Raw genomic sequence first — 20,844 nt, 5'->3', positions numbered from 1 at the left:
TCCATTTGGCTGCCCTCAATTCAATGGGGTCTCATTGCCTGCTCCATGAGCTGCTTCCACAGATGGAACTTTCGTCCCTCACGAGTTTGGGGATGGAAGGAACAGCAGAAGCTGCACTTGGTGGCAATAGGAGTTTTCCCAAGGCAATAGAGGGAGCGGTGGTGGTTGTCACTGACAGAGAAGGAACCAGGACAGGAGAGCAGTTTCTGAACTCAGGAACTCTTGGGATAATCCCTTTTTGGAGGGAGAAGTTTCCCCCAGAGTGGAGAGTACCTAAAACTAACTATGGTAACTATAAAAAAAACAGTAAAACACTAAAATATTAAGCTATTAAATCATTTACAAATTGTATTCACAGATTTACAGAAGCAGGAGACTGAAGTGGACATGGATTCTGACTCAAGACATACAATGGTAAGAAAGAATTGGAGAGATGTTGGTTTGTGTTGCCATTGATGCCCTTGGTTCAGAGCATGAGGAGTTCAACTAGGCATGTGCAGACCAATGGACACCGCTGCTAAAAATTTCCAGATTCAGGCGTATGTTATGCATGCATGCCCACATATGCTCTACACAGATGGACCATCACTTGAAGCAGTAGCTAGCTTTGCCTTAAGGGCCAGACCCTACCATGGAACAACTTGCAAAGACATCTAGAAACTCCATGAGGTTTGTCTCTTGACTGTATGGAAGAAGCTGGGGTTTGGCCACCAATCCCTGTAAATCTCAAGGCGGGGTCCACACAAAATCAGAGCCCTCTATTCAGCAGCCCTGTGCCTACATGTCCTTGTGGGCTCTCCTCCAGCTTCACATGAGCTACTATCAATGAGAGAGGATTCTTCCAGGTGGAGGGGGGCACCACTCAGAAGTTAATACAATTTCGCAGAGGGTTCTTTTTAGTTTTTTGGAAGAGGAGAAGTAGGGGAGATGCAGCCTGTACCAGGTCCACCCTCTTTCTATTTGGCCATAGAGAAAGCCCTTCACAGGACTCTGTTAAGAGAAAGGAGTGCATACCATGGAAACAGCTGAATTACCCATAGAAGTGGGAGATCTATAGGTCATAGACCCAGAGCATGATCTGGCCCTCAATTAATTTCAATTTTGAATGTACTTTTATTAGTGTTGTATTATACAGGGCTCCCTAAACATGCAAAATATGCTGTGTGAAGAAAGGTTGTGAATAGGGAAAAGATTATTCTAGAAAAGTAACATTTCAGCTGCAGCAAATCATTTTCATTTTCAAGCTCTCTATATCTTCCCTGAAGCAGAAATTAATATCTAGGCATGAGCTAATGGCTTTCTAAATTAAACTAACTGGCTTAAAAAGAATACACTTCAAACACTTAAAGCTACATATTGCTCACCTCAGAAACTAAAAGGTGCTTTAATTTAAAAATAGCTTTTAGCAAATATACAGTTCAGAATTTATCTGCATGGAGTTTTTTGGTTTTGATTTTATTAATATTAACAAAATATTTTAAAATAGTGCACATTATGAGTATTTCTTTGAACAATGTTAGTTGATGTTTTATTCCTCATTTTTTGCAAAAAAACTATCCAAAAATTATGGACTTCATCATTTTGTATTAAAATATAAATGTTTCTCAGGAATATACATAGGTTCTATATTTAAGCTAAAACCAACACCTAAGAAAAACAAAAAACAGTTACTGGAGTCTTTTCCAGTAGCACATTATTTGCTGGCTGAAGGTTCCCAGGGTGTTCATGTCACTTTGGTGCTGTTGCTTTTTGCATTCTGTAAGATTTCTTGCTTCCAGAGGACCTGTCATCTTGTTGGAGGAGCAGCTCTGCATACTATACTGTGGGAACTGTTATGACATGCCTGTTGCCATGGTTACCACAGTAAGTGGGGAGAGGTGCCTGTCAGGGACCAATTTACTTCTCCAGACGGGCACTGCCACCAAAGGGAAAACATGCTTGCCCATGAATCTCTGCAGAGACTGAAAACTGCAAAAATAAGCTAAAAGAACACACAAATATTCCATATAGTTAATGTTCCTAAAAAACACTCCTAGATAGAAAAGCAGCCAAACAAAACCAAGGCTGTCTTCCCTCATAGATAGTTTTAATTCAACTGCCTAGTAGTATATAGCACATTATATTTTTTGACATTCTCCGGAACCGATAATAGGTAACTTCTACCTTAATAAAGTTTCTATTGTATAACAGCAATGAAGATAATATAATTATCTATCAATTAAGCATCACCACACATGACTGATTATTTTATTTAGGTGAACTCCAAAGAAGCTGTCTTCTTGATTGAATAAGACAAAGAAAGCTGTCAGTTGAGTATTGGTTAAACTAGAAAAAGTTTTCCTCTGAAATTGTTGTCTTTAAAAAATTATTCTGGATGATTCATGCTATGATTTATGAGTATTTACAGAGATGCCTGAAGGTAAGCTGTTCTGAGAGATATAAATAGTTAATCTAAGTTAAAATGGCATTATAATAGCTCTTTGTGTTTCAATTCTTGTTATTTAAAGATACGACTTTTAATTTACTAACAAACCCCAAACCTCACAGCATGGAATACACTGCCAACTCTCAATAGTTTTGTGAATTAATCTTGAACTCCATGTTGTTAAAACAGCTATCTTAAAAATCTACAGGGGAAAATACACTTTGCCTAGTTTCATTGTATTTAACAACCTATTTTAGTAGCGACTAGCATAGAATAAGCCTTTTAAAAAAATGTTGGTTTACAGTTAATTTGCACAGTCTACCCATATCCGTTGAGAACTAAGTAAAAACCCACAATACACATTAACATACGAACCAGGCTCTCTATTTACTTTACTTGTTTACTTCAGCAATGCTTAGAAACAGCTTGTTCACTGTTAATTATTCCAAGACCTTTCATGTGTAACCCTAGAGAGAATTTTGAAAACAACATTAGTTACATGATTATAGAAGACACCGAAGGTGCTCAGTACCTGGGGATAGGATCCATCAAATCCTTCCTGGTATATGATCCTCTGGATAGATTGAAGCAGCCTGGTGTAATCACAGGTCATATTACTGTCAGTGAGAAGATAATTTAATTTAATAAACATTCTGATACTTTTTTATGAATCTATATTAGTCATTCAAAAAAGTAAACTAAAATTAAACACATGCAATTTTAAGCCTGAAAGTGGTAGACACACGATAGAAACAAAAACAGAGCAGAAGCAATGAATCCTCTTTGAACAAACTAGATGTTAATACAGTATTTCTAGAAAGCCAGCTGTGATTGCTTTAAGTGCCCTGACGACATGTGAAAGGTAAAATCTGCAGAGATTAAGATGACAATGTAAGGCTCATTTACCTCCTAGAAAATTAATGATTTAATAAGCAATTTAAAATATGAAACCACCATAGCATTTCAGAAGTAATCTCATATAATTAACACATACCTAATGAACTGCTATTTCAAGTACACCTGATCAATATCCTGTTCATCTGAGCTCACCTTCTACCATTTTAATTTTCATACATACAGCAGTAACAATAAAAAATTGCCATCAGCCCCTTTCCATTTAAATAGATTAAGAAGTAAATTCAGTGTAGTTTATGTTTTATTTTCCTTTTGTTATTTTTATACCATAACAAAGCTTAAAATACATAACAGTATAGTATAATATTATTTTATCATATATCCTTAAGGATAACAATTCTTTTCCACTTACCTCACAGAGGAGTTGTGAGGATTAATTTGTTTGTAAGTTACTTGGAAGATATAGGACAAAACTTTCACAAGTGACTAAATAATTTAGGAGCCTAACTCCAATTTTTAAAGTGATCACAAGAGTAAGTCTTCGCAGAATCAGGGACTAACTTTATGCACTCTGAGTAGTCCCAATGAAGTCAATGGAATACTCATCGTACATAAAGTTAAGCATGTGCCTAAATTTTTATAGGATTACAGCTTTAAGAACTTAAATCCCATTGACTTTCAATGAGACTTGGGCTGCAAAGTCACTTAAGGACTTTAGAAAATATATTATCATGTTCTGTATTAATTTTAACGTTTGTTTAGTTTGACAATATTGAGCTACTTCTGTGGTTTATCAAAGGTTAACAATATATTAATTCTCAATGTATTTCACAGTTTACTTACCTGCATAGAAATTTAACTAAATTTGACTTTACGTTGCCTATACCAACATTTGGGGAGGGAAAATAAAGAGAGAGAGAGAGAGAGAGAGAGAGTGTGTGTGTGTGTGTGTGTGTGTGTGTAGATGCATAGCACGTAAAAGTCAGACTTCAGGCAAACATATGCTTAGTTCCTTAAACAAACAAAACACAACACTGTTTCAAATTAGCAGTGAGCATTAAACTAACTGGCTTTAAAAAAATACATTTCAAATACTTAAAGCTACATATTGCTCACCTCAGAAACTAAAAGGTGCTTTAATTTAAAAATTGCTTTTAGCAAATATACAGTTCTGAATTTATCTGCATGGAGTTTTCACTGTATAATGATGAAATCAAAAAAGTTCTTACAGTAGATTAATAACCTCTTAATGTCTTCTGTCATTAAATGTTTTAAAATTTAACAGACCTTTAAAATATTCTCATATACAACTAGACTGCAGGAGTTTTACTCCTGGGTCAAAATTAGACTTCAGTTTTTGGTTATTGTTTTTTCTTTAACCCCTTTGGTAGCCCCAAGTCATTCAACCATTATCAGTTAAATTGAGTGTTTCAATAGATACTTCAATTTATTATTGCATATGAAATGCACAACTGCAAATAACTTCATCAGTACACAGTCTACATGAGGAATGTCTAAAGACCACCTATCATATTATACAGAATTTTCAGGCCAAACCAGAATAGAACAAGTACAAAAAGTCAAATTTTGTGGATAAACTCCAGTCAACCATTCCCTAGCATCAGCTGTAATCATTGCCTGGAAGACACCCTATCTATTCAAGACTCCACTATCTATTCAACAAAAGGTGATCTGTTGCCTTTGCCACCATGCTTTGGTATTTTCAGTGTGTGAGTGAACACAATGGATTTGGGAGCTTTCAATAAAACTTATGGAAAATGAGTGTAGCTTCTTTCCATTGTCAATCCTGCCTGTGCTCACAAGTAGTGCATTGCTACATTAAGGAAATTAAAAAAAAATAATTAACTCCTCATTTACTGCTATGAAAAAAAAGCTTCACGGCAGAATAAGAAGTCAAGAAACAACGCTAAATATTCTACAAATTAACTTATTTTTGAATGTGAACATTAGGATTTCTTTTGCTTGTGTCTAACTATAGTTTGTCTGACCTTGAACTAGCCCACTATAATATGGACATGGAAAATGTTGATTAAATACTGTAACTCCATAATAAAATACATTATCATTCTGGCAATGTTTCTCATAATATTTTAAAGCCACAAATATGATATTTTTTATTTTGAAATGTTGTCATTTTTTTATTTTAGCATTGTTACTAAACACTGTTTAATTCTGATAACGGGTTCAAACAATTCGTTCTTATCCTTTTTTGTTTAGCCATCTAGTAACTGATAAAACAGGAGCTGGCAAGAAGGTATCCTGGTTACAACAGAGTCTCTGACTTCCTATTGATAATTTCTAAGCATTTAACAAAGGTTAAGTTATCAAAGGTATGAAAAATAGGCTTATTATCTGTAAGTAGACCCCATTAGGAAAGACAGTTTAAGCTGTTTTAGGCAAATTTATCTGGAAAATTGGGCTCTACATAAAATTAAGTCTATCTACCTATTTTCTGAGCACATACATTCTGAAGACAGCAAATACAAGAAAATGCAATGCTGCATCTTAAATTTTCTGTTTGCCTGAATTACCAAAATATATTTTATATCTTTTCAAAGTAAAACAATATGTTAGTAGCTTTAACTGGGCAACTTGGACAGAAGGTACAAAAGAAGTGTGTTACTTGAACTAACAATAGAGATAACAGGTTCACCAATCATTTAGTTTTCATTCCTTTTTATTAAACCACTAAAAATGGAGTTTTATTACGTACTCTGACACTTCCCAACAGCAATCCACATCTGATAACTCTACACACACATATCGTTGAAATGAGTATAGTAGGGCCTCTTGAAAAGCTGCAGACTGATGACATGTTCAGAGAATGTACATGAACATAGCTGACAGACAGGTCTGTGGTGAAGAGTTAAGTGTCTAGGATGACACTTCCTTTTTGGTGACTGAGTAAGGAATGAACTCGCTCGAAAACATTTTCATGTTTCTTTGCCCCGGACACCAAAGGAAGAATGATAAAATCCCAAGAATGCAATTTAACAAGGCTACAACTTTAGTAATTAACACATCTGGAAATTATCCAGGAATAACTCATCCAAAGCAGGTCATCCTTCTTTTAAAATCCACGCCAACTGGCGGAGGGCAGCCATCAGCTTCCCCCATTACTTTGTTTCACTTGGTAGATGGCTGCTCTCAGCCCCCTAAACAATTAACCTGGTCCCAGTATCATTGCTGGGACCCCAACACATCCCCATGGCATGGGGGTTAAGGAAAGTGTGGAAGAAGACGTTGTCTCCTTGCTGTAGCAAATATTAGAACCCCCATTCCCACCTTCTTTAGGACAGCCCTCTCCTAACCTTCTTACAATTCTGATTTATCAGGGAATTTAACCCTTATTGAATGAGTACCTACATTGGGCACCTGTCAAGTTGTAAAAATATGACTTTTACAACCTAACCTACCCATGGGTTCCTAAGCTGCTAAGAAGAATACAAAACCCCCCACATAGCCCACATCAATGACTTTCCAAGCCCCAAAAGACAACTAGAATGATGCCCACAGCAAGCTTTCAAAACCCAGTTCTACTCTAATCCCAAAGGTGAGGAGGGAAGAAGCTTTTCTTATGGTGCAGAATGGCACCCCTGGGCAGGGGGAAGAGCTTATAAGCCTTCCCCTTGGGCACATAAGAGCCCACGTGGAGGGCGGAAAAGATGTGTGTGTAATCTTTAAAGGGGCAAAAGGTTTTCTTTCCCCTGCTGACCCAAACTCTCCTCACATCTGAGCTGTGTAGGGAGGAGGAGAACATTCTAATTATCAAAGAATAGGCATAAGCTATAATTATAGAAACAGTCCAGCCACTCATGAGCATACTGAATAAAATAATTTTGTTAATGGGAGTGAATAGAATTACAAATATTTTGAGACGATTTGTAACCTCACTCACAAAAGTTGGTTCCTATTTAACACATACAATTCTACAAATTTTTGCACATTTATGGCCCTGCCCATTAATAGATAATGCACTGTTTTCTATGGCATAGCAATTGGGAAGCAAGGCATAATGGCAACAAGACCACTTTAGTTCTATTCACAGGACATAACTTATACACCACAGTTTTCTTACAAACTCATATTCTGCTCTGAAGCATTCAGGATGAACTCTTGCAAATTAAAGGTTAGTTATATATTCTTCTCTTGAGTAACATTAACCACAGATGTAGTGGAGGGTGGGAGGAAGGAGGAAAGAAACAACCAGGAAGTGAATATGCCTGGAAAAAACTAATAAATGTAGTTACTTCATCCATAACAAAAACTGATAGTTCAATTTTTTTGTTTAAAGCAGCACCTAGTAATAAATCACAAGGATACAGCAGAACGTATATACCAATTGTTTTAGACCAGCAGTTCTCAAAGTATGTGGGACGCCTTCCAAGGGAGGTGTAGGAATGTGTAAAGAGAGGCTCGAGCTCTGTGCATGGCATCCTATAGGGCCTGATTCCAACAGAAGTTGAGGTTGCTCAGCACTTTCCTGGGTCCCTAGTGAATACTGTGGGTGAAATTTTGGCCCCTGTTGAAGTCAAAGGCAAAATTCCCATTGACTTCAATGGGGCCAGGATTTTAAATTTGTTTGTTGGTTTCTTTACATATACTACACACGCAGAATACACAGAAAATGATCTTATATTGTTGAATGTACTTTTGGGGTTAGATAGTCTGCACCAATACACTTTGGGTATACAGATCTGTCGCATCTTACGCACATTTAACATGCACGATTTCAGCTTTACGCAGTCTGCAAAAACAAAAAAACAAAACAAAAAAAGAGAAAAATAACAATTTTAATACTGTACCCGTAGTGTGGGCGATTCCGCCCGCCATTATACTCAATGTAATTTTGACTATAGGCGATTTTCGCTTTACGCGCTGACTGCGGAACGTAACCCCAGCATAAGATGTGACAGACCTGTACCGCAAGAAGGACAGGAGACTTGTTATGGATTTTAATCAGGCCGCAACTTTGTTATATAGATGTCTGGGACTACCTGGAAGATAAAGTGTACCGTTCAGGCAAATCCATGCTTATTCAAATCAATTCTCCAGGGCTTCCACCAGCCCCCCTTTGTTTCCATCCAGGTCCCCCAGCCGACCCATGGCTTGGACCTTACCATCCACCAGCCTCGCAAGAAGCTTAAGGAGGGCTATGAGAATGGGGGGTGGGGTTGGCTCCCGGCTGTACCGGTCATGGGAGTCCCCGAAGCCCCTCCCCCATTCTGTTTCTTTATCCAGTATCTCCTTTTAAGTCCTTTACCAGGCCATTTATCTGGTCAGTGGCTGCCCTCCCTATGGAGTACCTGCACTGAATGTCCGCCCAAAATAAGTTGCGACATATGGCCTACCACCTTTTCTATTCACCAGAAAAGGTCCATCCTCACACCCGCTGTGAGGAAGGCAAAAAAAACACACTCCACCAAAGCCAATTCTGGTGATGTGGGAAAAATTCCTTCCCAGCCCCCCTTTAAAAGGGGCGACTAGCGTAATGCCCACAGCAGGTCGTAACCCAGCCTACCATTCGCCTCCACTTGCTGACTACTAGGGGAGGGAGGGTGGGTGCTGGCTTCCTCGCTGCTTTCACATAGAGACTTGCCCCACCCAGGTTTCGTACCTTTATGCACATTCCTGGGGGAGGAGGGGAGAGGTGTCATTGCTGCAAATTTGACTACCGAGCATCTTTTACAGCAGTTTCTGACCTTCTTCCTCTCTCCCAGGGCCGGCTCCAGGCACCAGCTTGCCAAGCAGGTGCTTGGGGCGGCCACTCCAGAGTGGGGCGGCACGTCCAGCTATTCAGCGGATGGTCCCTCACCTCTGCTTGGAGCGAAGGACCTCCCGCCGAATTGCTGCCGCAGATCTCGATCGCGGCTTTTTTTTTTTTTTTTTTTTGCGCCGCTTGGGGCGGCAAAAACCTTGGAGCCGGCCCTGCTCTCTGCCCCTCTCCCCCAGCCACAAAGCAGAGCTGTCCTTCTTTGGGTAAGCCCACACAAATTTTGCCCCACCTTTAGTTGTGGTGCAGTCATTTGCATAATCTGAAATGCTTGGGCATTAGCTGTATTTACAAGATATGTACCTTAGAGCAGAGAAAAGTTTCTTACTTCACAGCCTTAATCACCTGTAAAATGTTTGTGTATGAATCACACCATTATTAGAGTATTAGAGTTTAATACTTCTATTTTTTTTAAAAGTCCAATTTTTGTGAAATTAATGCCATTTTTATAAATGGCCATAAGACAAGTCATATTCCAAATTTAAATTATGTGCATATATTTTATATATAAACATTTAGGTAAAATATTAATAGTTACCAACTAAATCAATTCTACAACATCTATTCATTGCGTTTCTGGTCTCTCTCATTTTATTTATGTTTGACCCGCACTATTACAAATTTCCAACTTGGAAAACAGATTTAGATTTCTTTTTGCAATTTAAACTATTTTTGACCTTTCATTCTCAGTATTACTTTATACTACTCCTTGGTTGCAAACATTTAGGGGGAGATTTTCAAAAGCAATTAAAGGATTTTAGGAGTACAAGTGGCACTGTAAGCCAGTGATACAGGTAATAACAAACTGGTTAGGCACTTTTAAAAATCTTCCTTTTAACTTGCATGCAAATAACTAAAAATATAAGTAACACATGGGTTAAGAACTTACCAAGTTTTTATTTCAGGGTGCAAAGACATTTCTTCAGGAAGAAAAAACCGGTGCCACTTTATAGATTTAAGTAGTTCTGGAGACACCGTTTTAGATACATCATAATAGTGACCAAATCGTGCAGAAGCTGCTGGACTGACCTGTGAAAACATACTATACTAATTATAATAATTCCTTACATGATTTGTCATAAAAACATAATTACTTGCTATACCGCTAATCGAAATCTATAATTTTTCATTTAGGCTTTATGTACGTATATAACAAAGAATTTGTCAGTAGTGAACTTTAAAAGTTATGGAAGGAAAAAAGCAAGAGATAGGGATCCTCAGTAATCCTACTTTTCTGAAGTTCTGTGTTGTGGAGCTTACATGCAGATTTCAACCCTCACTGCTCCAGTTGGTCCCACCTAAAAAAGTGGGTCAGGTATCCAAAAGTATGAACTTTTGTGCACACTCTAAAACAGGCATACAAAGACACCTGGGAACAAATTCAATACCTATATTGGGCACATGCAAAAACACAAACATTTTGCACATTGGCTTTTGAAAGGCTGTACAATTATGTTTATATGTAACCTGTAAAATAAAATATTGCCTTTTCATAGCTTCCAACATCATTTCTTAAAGAAAATTTAAACAAAAAAGAAAAAATGGCTTGAAATCATTAAGTCTGAAAGTGTTTTTTAATTTCTTGAATTTGCAATAACTTCATGGTAGGTATTACTAAGACATTAGACAACAGTAACCATTCTTGTCATATAATAAAGGTGCCTAATATTAAGAGAACAGAATAAAAGTGTTTCAATAAAGTCACAAAAACAAAGTCAAGTTGAGCTCTAGTGAGATATTATTACTCCTTATACATTCATTAGCATGGCGGACACAGGGAAGAGTTCTACACATTGAGAACTGGTGAAAACCCTGCATGACACACAACTTAGAATTTTATTTGAATTACAGAAGTAAATGCATGATAAAAAACAAGAAAAACTAAATTGGTCTAAAATCTGTGCAAATAGCTACATATATTTTGTTTTGTATATTAAACAAACAAAAACATATATTATAAAATAATGTTTTTATGTAATGCTCTCTTTTGTTCTCTTTCTGCCACCCATCCCCATTAAAAATGCTATCCCAGTTTCAATGGTCAGGAATGGTTCAACTCCAAAAGTAAGTTAGAAAAGAAGTGACTTGACACAGACATGAGACACTGCATACTAGTCTCATTTATTAGCCAATAAATAGGTATAAGATCCTGAAAGGAATATCGGATGACAAAAGCCAAATTAAGCTTAAAACTCAAAGCTACAGCACAACACATTCACAACTCTAGCAATTCAGTGTTGCCAATCTGACTGTCTCTCACCAACTGTTCCAATCAATCTGTGACTTCTTGTTTTAACTTTTCAAACAAATTAAATCTTTTACTGTGACCTTGTGTCTGAACACGTCACTTAAAATCACTATCCTCAGTCACATAACACAGCTGTCAATCAAAAACATACTAAAGGAGGGGGTTGAGGCATTTGTGCAGTGCTGTCCAGGTTTGTTTACAGCTCCTTTGCAATACAAAAAAGCCCACTCTAGTTTAATGATTCTCCTTATTAATTCAAAGGAAAATTGCCCAGATTGTGAACTGTGCCATACATTTTTCAGGTGCAGCTCAGGAAGGGTGGAGGCGCAGACAACTTTAAGCCACCTTTGCACTCACCCAACACTGACACTACTATGCGTGGGGCTAGTCCCCAGGAACAGTCTAGAGCAGTTCTCTTGTACCTAACACAGACAGTTAAAAAACAAAAACAAAAAAACAGTGCTGAAAGAGGACAGGTGAAAGAGGAAAAGGTGAGAATCCAGAATAATCTAAATACCAGAGGTCAAAATGTGGTCGGATGACCTACATTATCCATTGTGGAGGAATGTACAGACTGAAATACATAATATTCAAAGAAACCAGAGACAAACTGTACAAAGTCGGAAGCTAAATCCTGACCTTCAGCTCAGATGCAAGATATGCCTCTCAACCTTGCATAAGAATTGTTAAAACTCCATATTTGCTTGGAAGCAAGTTCCTCACAATTATGATCTAGATCTTTGATCAGACAAATAACTTATTCTCCCTGTTTTAGATAAACAAACCCCTTCTTTAAAAGGGAAATACCTCTCCCTTCTGCAAAACACTCTCTGCCAATAACTTCTCCCCACAAAATAATTAAAACCCAAAAAACAACTTATTTATGACCAACCTCCTCAGTAATATGCCTTCCCTCCCACCAAGCACTGTCACCAACAAAATTATATTAATTTTCTTGCCTGTCCAACAAACCCCAATCCAAAACACCTCCCTTTTCCAAAAGGGGCATACAAGTTATCTGCAGAGTTCACAGAAGCCTAATGGTTCTATGCTTAGTGTCCTAATCATGAGAATAGAATCCTGCTACAAGACAGCCAGGTCTTCTTATCTTCTCATGAACAGGTTCATTTTAATTAAACCTGCCTGACTCCACAATCAGCCCACATTAAAATTGCCCTCAGCAGCGAAAGGGTCATGGCTCATTTCTGTCCAGCCCTCAAGTCAAAGTACTACGAGGTTCCCGCTGGTAATGGAATGCCTCCCCACTCTGCCAACCCAGCCTTCATATATGTGGCCAGTTTCCTGGCAGCATGTTTCTGCACCTCAGATAAAACATATACAGAGTGTCACTTTTTTTCCTTGGCAATGTGTGAAGGTACATATTGCAATCAGATATGAGTTGACTTACTTTGAAAGGTACATCTTGTGACGTTGTGCAGTCTATATGGTTTTATAAAAACTTGATAATAAGTCAATATAATGTAACTGGGATAGTTTTAGAGAAAATACGGTAATAAGTGAATGTAACGTAATGGGATATGCTTCATGCAAAAGGTCTCTTGTAAGGTATCATTACAAAGTTTATAATCTACTGAGTATGATCATCTGATTTGTATAAATGTACCACTCTTGTATCTAAAACTAGAAATATAAAATGTAACTCTGAGGGCCTATTGTAATTGTGTAAAGTGTGGACCATTAATGATGGTTTGGAATCTTGATGACTCCCATTGTCTGCAGATGGCTGTATTTACCTGTGAGTCTTCCTGTATATGTGTGTGCTGGCAAGTGAGTAATGAAGTCTTGCAGTGACATGTGATCATGTCACCTGAACTGGAATCCATCGTTAACCTGGTGCTTTTCCAGTGAGGGGGGGGTGGAAACCCAGAGAGACAAAGAGTTACCGCCTTATGCAAAAGATATATAAAGGGGGGAAGAGAACAGAGAGGGGGAGAAGCCATCATGAAGAATCCCCTAGCTATCACCTGAGCTGCAACAAGAGCTGCACCAGGGGAAAGAATTGTGCCCAGGCCTGGAAGGTGTCCAATCTGAGAAAAACTTACTGAAGCATCTCTGAGGGTGAGATTATCTGTATTCAGTTTGATTAGGCATAGATTTGCGCATTTTATTTTATTTTGCTTGGTGACTTACTTTGTTCTGTCTGTTACTACTTTGAACCACTTAAATCCTACTGTCTGTATTTAATAAAATCACTTTTTATTTAGTAATTTACTCAGAGTATGTATTAATACCTGGGGGAGCAAACAACTGTGCATATCTCTCTATCAGTGTTATAGAGGGCGAACAATTTATGAGTTTGCCCTGCATAAGCTTTATGCAGGGTAAAACGGATTTATCTGGGTTTAGACCCCATTGGGAGTTGGGCATCTGAGTGCTAAAGAAAAGCACGCTACTGCGAGCTGTTTTCAGGTAAACTTGCAGCTTTGGGACAAGTGATTCAGACCCTGGGTCTGTGTCTGGAGCCAGACGGGAGTGTCTGGCTCAGCAAGACAGGGTGCTGGAGTCCTGAGCTGGCAGGGAAAGCAGAAGCAGGGGTAGTCTTTGCACATCGGGTGGCAGCTCCCAAGGGGGTTTCTGTGATCCAACCCGTCACACATCTACACTAGCAACTGCCCACGTTTTCAAGCGTGTGGTTGTCCCAGACCCCCCCGATTGTCCACATCTAAAGCCCTGAAGCACTTGTCAGAAGGTGAGTACTCGATGAGTAAACTAGCATACCTGAGGTGTGTGAGTAAATACACCTTGGGCTGCAGAATGGCTCCATACCCATGCCGGTGTGAAGCGTAGACAGATGTAAGAGGCATATACAAGGTCTTGAGTTTCAAGTCCTCCACCCCCATTCCCACAGTGCACTGAACCCTTTTCTTCCTCACCCTTACCCGGTCTTTGAAGGTCCCTGTATCCCCTACCATCACCAGCCTATTTTCAGCAATAGTAGCAAGCTGCACCGACCACATGAGAACCGTTCTCTGCTGCACGCTTTTGTTCAGTACACGTGAACATGGATCCTGCTCCAAGAACAGCCCTTGCCCAGCCAACCACCCCCAGGTGCAGTCCACATGTGGTTGGAGTACACTGTCCTCCAGATTTCTTCGCCCAGAGCATCGGGAATATTCACCTGTATCAGGAAATTTCAGAGGTTGGAGCTGGAGAGCACTGAATCGACTCTGGCTCAGTGCCAGGAACGCATCAAGTGCCTGAGGCTCCTATACAGGAAGGCAAAAGACTAACAGACATTCCAGAAGGGCTCATTGTACATGACTCTTCTGTGACAAGCTGGACTGGCTGCTGTCAAGGGCTCCTGGTTCAGAGCTGAAAGTGGCTCAAGACCCCTTCCTCAACTCCACCATCCTCATTGTTCAACAGGATACCCCGGTCACGGCAAGGAGGCAGCAGGGACATGGAGGATGACATATTCCTTGTCTTCCAGGGCATTTTGGACCTCTACCTGGAGGAGCCAGTTGAGCAATTCCCCCACTCCGCCAGCTGTGGCAGGAAACAGAACCCACAGCTGGTAAGTTACAAAGGATCTACACCCTCCCCACCATTATCCCCTCTTGTTCTGTTGCTACATTGCTGATTTTAAGCCTAGCATTTGCTCCAGGCACTCTATCCAAAATTGGCCCCGAGCAAGACCTGGCTATAATAACTGATTTTTATTGATTTCCCATGAACCACTATTATGCATTTGACAGAAGCTAGAAAACAGATTATTAAGGAACAATCTTTGTGCCCTTGTAGCTGTGCATTTCTCAGCCAGCATGCAGGCAGCAAAGCTCCGCAGGGCAGTGCAGACTGGAGGAAGGGAGAGGGATGGTTTAGAAAGGTCCCAGTTGGGTGATGAGACACCTGTAGAAAAACATATAATTGGTTGCCATAAATTAGTAAGAGCTGCCTTTTGTCCCTTGGAAGATTACATAGTTTCATTGAATTCACCCCCCCCCCCATCCCAGATCTTACTGTCCCCTTACAAACAGCAGCTATGCATAAATGGGGGTTAGGTCTGGGAAGGGAACACTTAGGTTGTCTGAGGAATGTCACAGCAATCCTTTCTCCCTTGAAAGATTATAAAAATTGTTAGCGTTCCTGTTGCCTGGCCTCTCCACGCACCTCACCATACTGCATAAGCTGGAATAAACAGGGATGGGGGAAGGATCTGGCCTGTTGGTCACACCCTTTTGCTGTGACGAGTCAAGGGGCTTGTGATGCTAATCTGAAACTTTACGGAACAAAATAAAGTTGTGGTGGGTCTCTTTCTTTCCCATCCATTTTGCCCTTCTTAGCCAGGCCAAGGGCAGGATTTTTTGGTAATGCCAGGGGTAGGTGGATAGTGTTCATGGCTCACTTCTCCCATTCCATGGAAACTCTGTATGCTAGCTGAGACTATAGTCTATTTCCAGTTTTATTGTCTTCTAGTCTTTTAGGCATATTTCAGCACATTTCTGATGTAGCATAAACTTTAGCTATCCCTTGAAGTTCGAGAGCAGTGCAAATCTGCTTGGTCCACCTTCACAGCATATCAAATCCCTCCATTCAGCAATATGTAGAGGGATGACCATTAGTAGAAACAGCTCTCTGGCAGAGACCCAGATGTGCTTCACAAGACTAGAAAGCTCTCTCTCTTCTCTGGTACCTTGAAAACTGGTATGTACTCCAAAGGCTGGTCAGCCTTTAAAGAAGAAATTGCAAACTCATAACACAGCCCCTGGAAGGAACTGTCACCCCTCAAGACACTATGGAAATTTAATTTTTTTAAAAACATTAGTACGTGTATCTTACTATTATTAGCCTCTGCTACTTCCTTGGAGGCTGCAGAAGTTGTCTGAGAACCAAAGAGAGAGCCAAAGTCACATTTCTGGAATGCTGAGAAGTATCAATATTATGGCCTTCCCCCATGTAACATAGCTTTGCTATGTATTTCTTGTCTTCTACCAAAGGAAAAAAAAATAACGCTTCCTTTGCCTTTGAACTGGCAGGACCTTTGGCTCTCTAGAGGGAAACCATTTCACTAGGAGGGTGGGAGCAGCCCCCCAGAAAAAGCAGAGGCAGACAGAGAAGGACTTTGGAGGACCTGCTCATAGGCAGAGACAGGCGGAACCAGGAGCAGTTTCAATTCCTTAGGGCATGGCATGATTGGGCTCTTCAGCAGGAAGAGACACTGATGAACCGATGCAGGGAGCAGGAGGCACACCTTAGGGAACGGGAGCATGCCCTAATGGATAGGCTCATAGAACTGGTGGCTGAACGAGTTTGGGGTGTACCTGCTGCCATGGCCACTGCACCTCTCTGTGAACTGGCACCACCAGCTCCTCCTCTGACTGCTGCGCAGGATGCTGCTGAGACAGAGGACCAACTCCCACCCCTGCAGTGACTGGGAGGAGCCTGCAGGACTCCTGGGACCACACCCTCCACTGCCACCTAACACAAGATGAACCCCTTGAGCTTCCAGAAAGAGAACAAGCCTGTAGGAGTCCCTGAAGACCACCAAGTGCCCACCCCGCAAACCCCATGCAGGAGATGTCCCCAAGAACAATTTTTCCACAGTTGTCCCCCATCTCCAATCAGAAGGAGGCAAAGAAATAAGTTTGCAGACATTAACATTTGACCATTGTTCATGAGTCAGTTCCATTATGTTCTGATGGTTTGCATTTCCTATTTATTATTTCAATTATATATTCCATATACTACTTTTTAATAAATGTTATAGTTTCTTTGTCTTGTGTCTGATAGACATAAGATGTTTTCAGGTTCGGCATTGGGTTCCACAATTCACAGCACATGAATTGAAATAATGTAACTGTCTGGTACTATCATACTGCAAACACTTTTCTGTCTATCCCCCTCAACCCCTGCCAGGTTAAGAAATATCCAAAGATATACGGGAGGGATGACAAAAGTGCATTGTTATATGGTTACAGAAAACATTCGGGTTTTAAAAGCAAAAGAACTCACAACACAGAAAAAGGTAGCTAAAACATCTTTATAGCTTGGTTCATATACAGAACAATGAAATGCAACTGAAGTAACAATACGGGCATCTGCCACTACCCAGTGAGTAAACAGATCCTCCTCCTCCTGTCTCTCTCTCCCTCCCCCATCCCGCCAAACCTTGATCTGTTTCAACCTTGGAGTTAGTGCTCCATAACAACCATTAAGTGCAGTTGGCACCAACAACAATGAACGGGAGAGGAGGGGAGGGTGAACTTCCTCAATCAAATGTCATTAAGATTGTTAAGAGAGAGAGAGTGCTCCCAATAACAGGTTTGTAAACAAGTGTGAACATTTAAGACAAAAGCATTGCCCAATGAACGCAGTACAACTTGGGCACCACCCTCGTTAGCACAAACCCAATCCCAAAGGTGTTAACCCAGAAGAGGCGTCCTATTATAATTGTCTCTAATGGGTGAATAATCTCAAGAACAAACTACCCATGACCATCCGCTACAGGGGAACAAAACCCTCACAAGTATCTGCCAGTGTTCCCTCATATTTTTTTTCCAGCTGCTGTGCAGGGTGTGATGGTATCCCTCGGCAGATATCACCCTCTGCTTCCCTGCTGTTCTAAGATGTGTGCACATATGGCATCCCTGATTTCCCTTGCTCACTGGGAACCAGGACCAATGTGCATGTGGGTGGGATCTAGCTGCCTGTACACAGTTTGTAAACCAGATTTGTTCTGTGCCCACTCAGAATGTATTTTAAAGAATCCTTATTGAGGTTGCAGGAACAAACCATCCCGATGTGTAGAAAGAATAGTAAATATGGCAGGCGACCAGCTTGGCTTAACAGTGAAATCCTTGCTGATTTTAAACACCAAAAAGAAGCTTACTAGAAGTGGAAGATTAGAGAAATGACCAGGGAGGAGTATAAAAATATTGCTCAGGCATGCAGGAGTGAAATCAGGAAGGCCAAATCATACTTGGAGTTGCAGCTAGCAAGGGATGTTAAGAGTAACAAGAAGGGTTTCTACAGGTATGTTAGCAACAAGAAGGTGGTCAGGGAAAGTGTGGGCCCCTTACTGAATGGGAGATGCAACCTAGTGACAGAGGATGTGGAAAAAGTTAATGTACTCAATGCTTTTTTTTGCCTCTGCCTTCATGAACAAGGTCAGCTCCCAGACTACTGCACTGGGCAGCACAGTATGGGGAGGAGGTGACCAGCCCACAGTGGAGAAAGAAGTGGTTCAGGACTACTTAGAAATAAGATGGACGAGCACAAGCCCATGGGGCCGGATGCACTGCATCCGAGGGTGCTAAAGGAGTTGGCAGATGTGATTGCAGAGCCATTGGTCATTATATTTGAAAACTCGTGGCTATCGGGGGAGGTCCCAGATGACTGGAAAAAGGCTAATGTAGTGCCCATCTTTAAAAAAGGGAAGGAGGAGGATCTGGGGAACTATAGGCCAGTCAGCCTCACCTCAGTCCCTGGAAAAATCATGGAGCAGGTCCTCAAGGAATCAATTTTGAAGCACTTCGAGGAGAGGAAAGTGATCAGAAAGGGAGCATGGATTCACCAAGGGCAAGTCATGCCTGACTAACCTAATTGCCTTCTATGATGAGATAACTGGCTCTGTGGATGAGGGGAAAGCAGTGGTCGTGTTATTCCTTGACTTTAGCAAAGCTTTTGATACGGTCCCCCAAAGTATTCTTGCCAGCAAGTTAAAGAAGTATGGGCTGGATGAATGGACTATAAGGTGGATAGAAAGCTGGCTAGATCATCGGGCTCAGCGGATAGTGATCAACGGCTCCATGTCTAATTGGCAGCCAGTATCAAACAGAGTGCCCCAAGGGTTGGTCCTGGGGCCGTTTTTGTTCAATATCTTCATTAATGATCTGGAGAATGGCATGGATTGCACCCTCAACAAGTTTGCAGATGACACTAAACTGGGAGGAGTGGCAGGTACACTGGAGGGTAGGGACAGAATACAGAGGGACCTAGACAAATTAGAGGATTGGGACAAAAGAAATCTGATGAGGTTCAACAGAGTTCTGCATTTAGGACGGAAGAATCCCATGCTACAGACTAGGGACCGAGTGGCTAGGCAGCAGTTCTGCAGAAAAGGACCTAGGGGTTACAGTGGACAAGAAGCTGGATATGGGTCAACAGCGTGCCCTTGTTGCCAAGAAGGCTAACGGCATTTTGGGCTGTATAAGTAGGAGCATTGCCAGCAGATCGAAGGACATGATCATTCCCTTCTATTCGGCATTGGTGAGGGCTCATCTGGAGTACTGTGTCCAGTTTTGGGCCCCACACTACAAGAAGGATGTGGAAAAATTGGAAAGAGTCCAGCAGATGGCAACAAAAATGATTAGGGGGCTGGAGCACATGATTTATGAAGAGAGGCTGAGGGAACTGGGATTATTTAGTCTGCAGAAGAGAAGAATGAGGGGGGATTTGATAGCTGCTTTCAACTACCTGAAAGGGGGTTCCAAAGAGGATGGATCTAGACTGTTCTTAGTGGTACCAGATGACAGAAGAAGGAATAATAGTCTCAAGTTGCAGTGGGGGAGGTTTAGGTTGGATATTAGGAAAAACTTTTCCAGTGAAGAACTGGAATAGGTTACCTAGGGAGGTGGTGGAATCTCCTTCCTTAGAGGTTTTTAAGGTCAGGTTTGACAAAGCCCTGGCTGGGATGATTTAGTTGGGGATTGGTCCTGCTTTGAGCAGGGGGTTGGACTAGATGACCTCCTGGGGTCCCTTCCAACCCTGATATTCTATGATTCTATGAATGGAAGCATTCCCCTTTATCATAAACAATATGGAGTGCACAGCAGGTGATAATTATGTGAACAATGTTGTCCGCACTGGCATCCAGATGGGTGCATAGGTAGCTCCAATGAGCTTTCAGCTTAACAAATGCACACTCCATGACGATTCTGTAGCTACAGAGTTTGTAACTGTATTCCTTTTTTCCAAGGTCACTGATGTCAAGATATGGTTTCATGAGCCAAGTTAGGAGCGAGGTCCTGCAAAATAACTGGTGGCACAAACTTACGATGAAAAACCATATAGTTTCTGAGAAATAAAGTCCTTTCTCCCCCCACCTCTCAAGAACTACCCCAATCTCTTCAGCACCCTGGTTTCATCAGCTTTTCCAGTGTTTCCAATGTTGGTATTCATGAATAGGAAAAAAATTTTCACTAGGAGTGTAGTGAAGTACTGGAATGGGTTACCTAGGGAGGTGGTGGAATCTCCTTCCTTAGAGGTTTTTAAGGTCCAGCTTGACAAAGCCCTGGCTGGGATGATTTAGTTGGGGATTGGTCCTGCTTTGAGCAGGGGGTTGGACTAGATAACCACCTGAGGTCTCTTCAAACCCTAATCGTCTATGATTCTATGACTCTGTGGTCAAGTAAGCCTTGTAGAACGAGTGACTAGTAACATCTTTGGTTCACATACTCGCTCACCCCTTTTGGAGGGCAAAATATTGGGATGTAGGTGCCATTGATGGCCCCTGCACAGTTCAGAAACCCCAGCCTTTCAAATCCAAATATTATTTCGGGA

General features: G+C 40.9%; 1 protein-coding gene across 5 annotated transcripts in view; it reads right to left on the bottom strand.

The window, feature by feature from the left end:
- ELP4 (elongator acetyltransferase complex subunit 4) overlaps positions 1-20,844 on the bottom strand; it is a 256,311-nt gene that overhangs the window by 167,359 nt on the left and 68,108 nt on the right. For all 5 annotated transcript variants that reach the window (XM_034769884.1, XM_034769882.1, XM_034769881.1 and 2 more), the window contains 2 exons: positions 9,964-10,103; positions 2,958-3,042 (listed from right to left, as the gene is read on the bottom strand). In XM_034769884.1, coding sequence (XP_034625775.1) covers positions 2,958-3,042; positions 9,964-10,103 — 225 coding nt within the window. The remainder of the gene's footprint in view (positions 1-2,957; positions 3,043-9,963; positions 10,104-20,844) is intronic.

This window comes from Trachemys scripta, chromosome 4, assembly GCF_013100865.1.
Source record: "Trachemys scripta elegans isolate TJP31775 chromosome 4, CAS_Tse_1.0, whole genome shotgun sequence".
In the NCBI taxonomy this organism is placed as follows: Eukaryota; Metazoa; Chordata; order Testudines; family Emydidae; genus Trachemys; species Trachemys scripta.
Note: the sequence above shows the minus strand (reverse complement) of the source record. Positions and strands in the feature narration are given on the sequence as shown.